The sequence below is a fragment of the Lepidochelys kempii genome, chromosome 11, assembly GCF_965140265.1.
Source record: "Lepidochelys kempii isolate rLepKem1 chromosome 11, rLepKem1.hap2, whole genome shotgun sequence".
In the NCBI taxonomy this organism is placed as follows: domain Eukaryota; kingdom Metazoa; phylum Chordata; order Testudines; family Cheloniidae; genus Lepidochelys; species Lepidochelys kempii.
In genome coordinates, this window is record NC_133266.1 from 52,193,675 (window position 1) to 52,203,606 (window position 9,932).

General features: G+C 35.5%; 1 protein-coding gene across 1 annotated transcript; it reads right to left on the reverse strand.

Annotated features, from left to right (window-relative positions):
• Nucleotides 1–2,197: 2,197 nt before the first annotated feature.
• On the reverse strand, nucleotides 2,198–9,338 carry MSTN (myostatin). The gene is made up of 3 exons (XM_073304758.1): nucleotides 8,907–9,338; nucleotides 5,842–6,215; nucleotides 2,198–2,853 (listed from the first exon to the last, which is right to left on the reverse strand). Exons 1-3 carry the CDS (start codon nucleotides 9,277–9,279, stop codon nucleotides 2,473–2,475), a joined length of 1,128 nt encoding a protein of 375 aa, XP_073160859.1. The 5' UTR covers nucleotides 9,280–9,338; the 3' UTR covers nucleotides 2,198–2,472.
• Nucleotides 9,339–9,932: the final 594 nt, after the last annotated feature.

Here is a 9,932-nt window from a genome sequence, read left to right on the forward strand (position 1 = left end):
TACTGCCTTATAATAATGTATTCTTGGTCATGTTTGGCAAAAATGAACTATACCAGGTGTATGTAATTTCAATCTAATAAAGTTAGCTGAATTTCAAGGCACAGGACCAGCTAGAGTAGACCTCTGTAGGGGTTCTGACATGCATATTAAGAGGAAAACTCACAATATGAATTTTCTGTTGTTTTTTTTAAAGGCTTGATGCTCTTCTCACTGATGTCAGTAGCAAAACTGCCATCAAATTAAAGATCTGGCTCAAAGAGTTCAAATGTCTTTTCATATAATTTAACGCTGATCGTGCAGACACACATTATGAGTAGTCCCATGGATCTCAATGGGATTATTCACATGGGTAAAGTTGCACATACTTTGTGTTTACAGGATTGAAGCCTGAGGGTGAAATCCTGGCCCCACCGAAATCAGTGGGAGTTTTGCCACTGAGTTCAATGAGTCTAGGATTTCACAGTTAATTTTTAGTTTTCTGCCTGCTTTCAGCAATACTTCAGATTCTAAACCCATGGATGCTTTTAAAGTTGTATAGTATTCTCTGCAATTTTGGTTTTGGTAAACTAATTTGAAGATAAAATTAAAGCCCTAGGATTCTAATATAGTCATCAAGTTAGACAGAAATTGAACAGAGATGCATATCTGTGGCAACAATTTTAGTAATATGCCCAGTAGTTCAATAATGAATTTCGTTCAGTAGCACTAGAAGATAGGTATTTCAAGACCTAAATCTTAGTAAACAAACTTTAAATTCTTTCCTTAAATAGAAAATAGTGTTACAAAACATTTACCTAGACTTTTACAGAGATATAAATGTAAAGGGGAAGGGAAAAAAGACAAACAACTTAATATTTTACTGTAAATTCACACAGAGAAAAATGTAAGTTGAAAGCCAGAATAACGAATAAAACCCGCAACCTTTTGCATCATACAAAAATGAAAATATTTTAACAGAAATTATGTTGTTTTTAACAATGCCTGTATTATTCATTTTTCACATTTGAAACTAAATTCACTTTCTAGAAAATAGGTTGATTTCTAATTTTGATTACTGTATATTTTGCTACAATAATGTGTGGAAATCAGTTTGCATATCATTATAAAATAAAGGTAATATTTTGTTGTAAATTTTTTTACATTTACAAAAAATGCTTTTAATGAAATAGGAGGTTTTGGTACTATCATCATAAATGGGTACAACATTAAAAGTATGGAAAATCAGTGGTTGATCAAAATGATAACAGTAACCCATAAAAATTTTGTAAACAGCCATCATTTATCCACAATATAAAAAAATTAGCATAACCACCCTATGGATTACTTTGTTGCTATGTCCATTATTTTATCTACTATTTATTTTCACTCATATCCAAAATTGCTTTTATTGCTAGAATATGTATTTGTATACACTAAAGTACAGGTTAACTTGAATCTTTCTTACCATAAACATATACCAACAGTAAATAAAAAAGAAACATTTATTTACAAAATAATGATGTATACATATTACACAAATACTATTATATCAAAGTCTATGTATATATTTTTACAATATTAGTAGCAACCAATTATTTGCATTGGTTCACCAAAGTGCAAACTGTAATGTTGCAAAGGCAGGTTATAATTTGGGATTATGATATTCCTATTTTTTTTCCTCCACTGCCTTTTGTCTTACTGCAGTGCAGTCTCTCTGAGGATATCAGTAGGTCAAGAAAATGATTCACCTTTAAATTTAAAAAACACCTATTTCATATGAATGTGGAATATTACTGTACCTGAGGAGAGGGGGAATTCATTATTGTACTGTTCTTTCAGCTTGATAACTGCTTTTATTTTTATTCCACCTGCTGTGATAGCACCATTGATATTGATTACTAACAGACTAATCATAAAAGGAATGGAAACATTATGCACACACTATGCCATCCCAAATTTCTGAATTTATCTGTTTTTGTGGAATTTCGCCTTATCAGTTTTGTGTTTCTGCATTAAAAATTCAAGTGTTTAAGGACAATTCAGATGGTAGTATTGTGACAATCCTAAATGTACCAGTATATGTTTTTTAAATACAATACTAAATGAAGCTGTGATGAAATTCATTCTTTTGAGGATAAGGAGGTTGCTTTTGTCTACTTGTATATGTTGAAACCTGTATATGAATTTGGTATCTGAATAACTGAAAACTGATTCCCTTCTAGAATAAGAAATTCATTGAGAAATCCGGTGATTTTGATTGTAGCTTATCTTTTTCACTGGTTAAAAACCAGCCATTGCATATATTGTCTTTTAGTTCACATTCTGTAGCTTGTGTTGTACTGAATATGTACCGTACAGTACCCTTTTGTACAGCCTGTTGGATGTAGGCTATAGCCTATTGTACATAAATTCACAGTTTGAAAAACTGCAGAGGGGACAGAACTTTTTTTGGTAGATTCCATGTTTTATGAAGTAATGGATCTAGCAAAGAGCTCATGAGCACCCACAACGATCTACTACCATGGCTGGTATCTTTCCATATATTATTTGTTCCTTTCCATTGAAATACAGCATATTTATTGGGGACATCTTGGTAGGTGTGCAGCAGGGGCCTGCTGAACCTCTAGGGTTTGCTTGGTGGACAAGATGAGTGTGTGGATATTTCTGTAAAAATACAAATTCACATTCTCCAGAGCAGTAATTGGCTTTGTATCTCTTGGGTGCAATAATCCAGTCCCATCCAAAAGCTTCAAAATCCACAGTCAGTGGGTAACGACAGCATCGGGATTCTGTTGAGTGTTCATCACAGTCAAGGCCAAAATCCCTGCGGGATCTTTTTGGTGTGTCTGTAACCCTGACCTCTAAAAATGGATTCTGTGTGGGAAAGGAAAAGAATTGGAAATATTATTAATACATGAACTATTTAACATTTAAAGGGACGGATGGAGACATGAAAAAATATGCAACGTCTCAGACGTGCAGATTGTTTTAAACTAATATTTTCAAATCATATTTGTAAAAGTTTCTGGAATGCTCTAATCCTGTGACAGTGGTGTGTTGTTTTCTGTTAAGGTAACTATGTCCTCTTCTAGGTGTCCCTGGCTACACTTCATCCACTTTCAAGATTTATCCCACTATTTCATACTAAGAAACTGAATTTCCCCACTATTCACTATGCAATAGCTACCATTCCTGAGCATCTCAAATAGCTGATAGGAGGGGCTTTGATCAGTGTTATGGACTTTGGGCCAAAAGCTCCCTCCATCTACATGATATAGAAGAGAGCAAAACACACACAAAAAGGCAGCTCCAAAAATTGCAGAAGGGAAAACATGTAGGCTAACATTCCAGTCCCCTCTTCCTGAAGAGTTTGCAGATGTCCCTGCACATAAAGTGTGCATCTGAAGCTCGGCAGGCATTGAGAAGGGCCTCCTATTTAGCCAGAGGAGGGAAGAAGTTGAAGCAGTTGATGTTACCCTGCCTAACTGGTGAAAATACTATTGGAAATGATGGGGGAAAATAAATGCTGCTTCTAGCAATCCTACTCCTGTATTTCTACTCTATACCTTTCACCTCTCTCAGAAACTATGCACAGGTTTTGCAAGAGAAGCTAATATTGTGGCTCCTGAGAGAGTCATACAGCCAAGGAAGCTCCGAGTGGCACAGAGGGCCATCACATGTACGGATGACCCATGATCCACACTTTTGGGAAAGGAATTCCATGCAGACCCTGGGGCTCCATAGTTATCAAGGCCACCTCTTTTATCCAAGGCATGCAGACCAAACACCTCTGCTGAGGAAAGAAGATGGCTGCAACATAATCGTGAGTGGAAAGAAACTGAGAGCTTTTTTTCTACCTCTGTGAATCTCTGCAGAAGGGGATGATTTCATGCATTGTTGATATAGTCAGTACTTGATATTTGTATGCATGATTGTGTTTGAAGCACTAGAGGAGACAACTGGCCTATTCCAACTGAGTAGGAATATAGGAATATTTTTTTCTGTTGGATTTTTAATCAAACTTTCACAATACATTTTGTCTTTAAGCTAATATGACTGTATTACATTGCTAAGAAAATATATAAAAATCAAATTTATAAAGTATTTAGATTTATCCAAGCACATTATGCATTATAGTGAAAGAGGGAAATTATATTCTCTCAGGATTTTGTTTAAAAGTATAAATTTACTGGTAAGTAGGACTCTACCAAATTCACAGTTCATTTTGGTAAATTTCATGGTCATGCCATTTAAAAAATCTTGAATTTCATGCTCACGGATATTTAAATCTTGAATTTCACTGTGTTGTCACAAATCATGATTATGTATTTAAAAATATAAACATGTAAAGCCCTTAAGTCAGCATTTCTCAAACTGGGGATCACAACGCAAAAAGGGGTCGCAAGGCTATTGTGGGGGGTCACAGTAGTACCACCCTTACTTCTGGGTGTCTGGAAAGTGGTGGCTGCTGGCTGAGAGCCCAGCTCTGAAAGCAGAGCCACCACAGCAACAGCACAGAAGTGAGAGCGGCATGGTGTGGTGTTGCCACCCTTCTCCACTGCTGCTGGTGGTGGCGGCGGCGCAGAAGGGTGATAGTACCATGCCATGCCACCCTCACTCCTGCGGAACCGCTTGCAACAGTGCTGTCCTCAGAGCTGTGCTCCCAGCCAGCAGCCACTGCTCTCTGGCCACCTAGTTCTGAAGGAAGTGCAGAAGACTGGCAATACCACGAACCCCCTACAATAGCCAGATTTCACCGGGGAGATCAGATTTCACGGTCCATGACTCATTTTTCACAGCTGTGAATTTGGTAGGATTCAAGTATAAGTATTGCTTTATTGATGTAGATAATAGGTTCAAAAATATACTTGCGTAGATTGTAGGCAATTATTGCTTTTCAAAGATTGTTAACACTGAAGGAAATTCCTTACCATTTTTGTTTAACTGCAACACTTTCAAATTTATTTTATTCAATTAAATTTCCAATAAAAAGAAAAAAGGTGCCTATTTTGGGTCCTTGACTGCTTTGACATAATTTTGAAAATAATATGGTATAAAAAGTACTGCATTTTCAGAACTGTAATATTTAAAGAGTGAGTTGTATAATAAAATACAGTATTGTCAATTAGTTTTATACTTTGTCATAAACATAAAGCAAATTGTGCCATTCATGTTTAAGCAGAATCTCTTGATGGCATGATATGTTCCAGCATTACATAAAGATGTCCTTAATTCAAGACCCATTGTGAGGTGGTCTTTTGTCTCCTTTCTGTGCATGCAAAATTTCCATTATAGTTAACAGCAAATACATGTATTCAGAGAGAGAAGAAGCTCCCTCTCTTATTTTGAATGCAAGAACTTGGTCAGCAGTACAAGATTTGAGGCAGCTTATTCTCAAGTGCAGGAATCCAGGAGCCCTCATTTTTTTGCTATACGTTAAAAATAACTTTTCATTAAGTAGCATTTTAATATCTTTTCTTTACTCCTGGATATCATAACAAATATTTTGCACTATTCTAGGATCTTCCATTGAATATCAAAGCCCTCTACAAACAAGGTAAAAAAGTCTCCCAGCATCCCTTTGAATTCGGTAAAGTAATATTACCTCCATTTTACAGATGGGGAAACTGAGGCACAGGGAGATTAAGTGCAAGATCAGAGAGCAAGTTTGTTGCAGAACTGGGCATACAGAACCCTTCTCTTAACCCTCACTCCTATATTTTAACCCCTAGGCAAAGATTCCACTTCCTCTCCTCGAAATACAACATAAAACATGCTTTCCAATTCCAATTTCCTTTTCTTATTGTAAAAAGGTCTATACAATAAGAAAAATCTCTGTGGAATTTTTCCAGTAGAACTTACCAGTCCATCTTCACCTGGTCCTGGGAAAGTTACAGCAAGATCTCGTCCATTCTCATCAAAAGCTTTGATTTCAATGCCTAAGTTGGATTCAGGTTGTTTGAGCCAATTTTGTAACACTGTCTTCACATCAATACTCTGCCAAATACCAGTGCCTGGGTTCATGTCAAGTTTCAAAGATCGAATTCCAGTATATCTTGTACCGTCTTTCATGGGTCTGATGAGTCTCAGGATCTGCACGAATACTGTTGTAGGTTTCTGGACTTGCCTCAAGTAAATCCACAACTGGGCCTTTACTACTTTGTTATATTGTATTTTAGAGCTAAACTTAAAGAAGCAACATTTTGGTTTCCCCTCCATTTGCACAAGAAAATCAGCTATAAATGAATGGAAAGAATAGATTACTGACCTTGGAGCAGAAAGGAACTTGCATAAACAAATCAGAAAAAATATCCAGCCTATATAGTATAGCTTGGTAAGATATGTTATCAGTGGAATATTGACTGCAAAAGTGGCATGTACTTAATTCACTATAAAATAAACTCTCAACTCTGGATTTTGTGGGTTTTGTACTGTATGGCATTATTTAACTGAAATTAACAGAATCATTGTGCCTCAAATTTTTAAGCCATCTAGAAGTAATACAGTAAAACCTCAGAGTTAAGAATACCAGAGTTATGAACTGACCGGTCAACCACACACCTCATTTGGAACTGGAAGTATACAATCAGACAGCGGAGACACCCAAAAAAAAAAAAAAGGCAAATATAGTATAGTACTGTGTTAAATGTAAACTCCTAAAAAAATTAAGGGAAAGTTTTTAAAAAAAAAAGATTTGACAAGGTAAAGGAACTGTTTCTGTGCTTGTTTTGGTTAAAAGCAGCATTTTTCTTCTGCATAGTCAAGTTTCAAAGCTGCATTAAGTCAATGTTCAGTTGTAAACTTTTGAAAGAACGACCATAAATAACGTTTTGTCAGAGTTACAAACAACTTCCATTCCCGAGGTGTTTGTAACTCTGAGGTTCTACTACATATTATCACAAGGAATTGACGGTCATTTTCTGAACAACCATGTTTTAAGATAGATTTACTATTTTCCAACTAAATCGAGTAGGATCTTTATGCTATGTAAGCTGTTCACTTTGATTTCTTTAGCTAAGGGGTGAGCACATGCTGAAATTAAAAAATGATGGGGAATATTGAGATAGAAAAAGGCTGTAGGGGAACATTTCCTTAGAATTCTCTGGGAATCTGAATACTTATACTAACTGAGCAGCTGTACCAGTCAGTCTGGGACAGAAACACTTCCTCCAGCCAAAAATTACCTGCAGGCTGAACACAGTGTACAGACTACTCTGCTTAAGAATGACTAACTACTAACACCTTTCTGGCATTCAACTCCTGCAGTATCTTTACAAAAACACATTGAACAGCAAATCTATACTTTTTAACTAGACACTTCTGTGATGTTATAGATGTTTCTAATGTATCAAACATTATCATTTTTGCTAGCATATTATATAAAAAGAGGTAGCTGTGTTCAAGCTACAGTAACACCTACATTCCCCTCCTTTGTTTTATGATCAATCTATCTGTTAATAAATTAGTTTTAACCTATGGATCTTTATTTCTTTTGGCTTAAATTATATTATGGTAAAGTGTTTTCATTGTAGTAATCTAACTACCCTTGGTATACAGTACAGGTGCAAAATCTATTAGACCCAGATGAAACTGTCCATGTTAAGGGGTAGGAGGGCGAAGTAGTAATCTCTCGTGGTGCAGAGCTCCAATATTCATAACCTCATCTCTTCAGATATCTGCTTTTCTAATATACTAAAAATGGTGATTTGTTTTCTTTAGGCTGTCTATGAAAAGAGTGGAGTGAATTGTGAAGTGACAAATAAACAGAGCATAGATCACCTTTCTTCAATCAGCAAAGAAGAATTAGGTAATAGTAGGCTTGATTATAAATGTTGGTTAATTGGCCTTTACCTACATCATCATGATCAAGCTACTGTAATACATTCATTCAGTATTGCTATATAGTATCCTACACTGTTAATTTAACCTATATATTTTATAGTCAATTAACTTCTATAAATGTGTACATTTTGTAGTTAGCAACAGCAGCTGATATTCTGTTAGGTTTGTGTACTACATATCTCTGTTGCTGGTAATATATCTATGCCTTATATGCCCTGTCTTGTTTTCAACTTTTGTCATCATATTCATAAGTGTTATTTTGAAAAACAGCTGCCATAGCCAAATACTTCAGCTGATTAAGAACATAAGATACTATAGTATTAGCTGTGCAAAAGATACTTGATAGGAGTCATGGCAGATGTTTAGCACTCAGAAGATAACTAAGAATCTGCTCATTCAGTAAATGCCTTCATTCTTCCCTGACACAACTACTGGAGTTGATAGATATACATGGACATTTCAACATCTAAAATCTATCATTCTTCTGCTTACTTTAAATATATAGTTTACATTCACTGTTTACTGTTAGCTGGGCTGTGCGGTACTAGCTTCTGAGATCAGCAGAGGAAACAAGTATTTAAACCTTTATTTGCATTTGTTATAGTGTATTATAGTTAAGTGGTTGTAATGTTCTAAGTGACATTTTTTTGTCAGTTTCTAGTGCAATGTTTAAAAAGTGGTGGCTCATAAAATCCTTGTTAAGAGTTATAATTACCTCATTATTTGCACTGATTTCTTTGTACTTCCCTATATTTACTGTAGGAAATACCTTGAATACTGCAAATACCGAGGTCAGCAAACTGCAAATCTTATTTAGTATCTTAGGCAATTGGCAAGATACTAAGGACTATTCCTGTGTATGTTATAAGGGAGCAGGAAAATAATACAATAAAATAAAAGATCACAGTGAGGTCATTGGATGATGATTCAAATTATTTTAAAATATGTTCTTCTCCCTCCCTCTTACATACTTCTGCCAGCAGCAGCCTGTTAGAAGAGACTGAGACAAGATTTGTTGCTCTTAAGCACGAGGACAACTGTTTATCAGTAGAATAGTGTGATATTAAAGTAGCAGGACTACTTACACTCTGTAGGCATTGTAATAATAGTCTCAGTTGTAGCATGATAATCATCATCTTCCAAAGAACCATCACTGCTGTCATCTCTCTGGACGTCATACTGATCAATCAGTTCTTGCAATGGAGGAGCTTTGGGTAAAAGCTGTTTTATAGTATCCCTGCTAATATTAGGAGCTTGTTCCAGACGAAGTTTGCTGAGGATTTGAATTTTTATGGCTTCTATTCTGGAAGATTTTGTATTTTGCCTCCATGTACATGCAATGCATAGTTCATCTTTTTCTCCATTCTCTTTTGGCTGACTACTGTCATTAAGAGCCACTGGACCAAGTATAATCAGCATGAACAGGTAAATATAAACACAGATTTGTAGCTTTTGCATGATCTCACATTCAGTGCAGTCTTTTCCCTTCCTTGCTTTCTTATTTTTTTCTTTCAGTACTAAACAGATCCCTAAAGGCAAGTATAATCCGAGAAACAACTTGCCACACTGGTGAATCATATATTTTCCAAGAGGGCTTTTATACTCCAACTTTGGTTAGACTCGTGTCGTCAAAACCGATGATTGGCTGTTGTACCAACAATGAATCTAGCTGTCAGAGGTTAAAGCCCTGTCTGTCACAAGTCACTAGACAGCATTTTGTTACAGCCCAGGGTGAACTGATTTATCTGACCACTCTGTAGAGGATATCTCCTCACATACTGAAGAGGATATATTTCCAGTGATTATGGGCAGCAGTACTGAAGCATAGCATTGCCATTCTTAAATAAGCAGCAACTTTCTTTTATTATGAATCAATCCATATGTCCCTGAAACTGTTAAAAACTCCAGTCAATATTTTTTCTTGAAAAAAGATCATATTCTTAAAAATACAAAGATTATTACTACCATATATGAAAAATATTACTTCCTAAATATATTAGGTACATTTTTCAGCAGATTTATATTGATGAATAACTTCAATATATTGAACATTATTTATATATTTCTGTGTAGCTTTGCTAAACATTAGTGGGGGGAAAGCAAATTAAAAA

Excerpts from the sequence above, each read along its gene's own strand:
- MSTN (XM_073304758.1), bottom strand. The coding sequence starts at position 9,279 with ATGCAAAAGCTACAAATCTGTGTTTATATTTACCTGTTCATGCTGATT. Across the intron at positions 6,216-8,906 it reads TATTACAATGCCTACAGAGT|CTGATTTTCTTGTGCAAATG; the intron begins GTAAGTAGTCCT and ends ATTCATTTATAG. Across the intron at positions 2,854-5,841 it reads GACCAGGTGAAGATGGACTG|AATCCATTTTTAGAGGTCAG; the intron begins GTAAGTTCTACT and ends TTTCCCACACAG.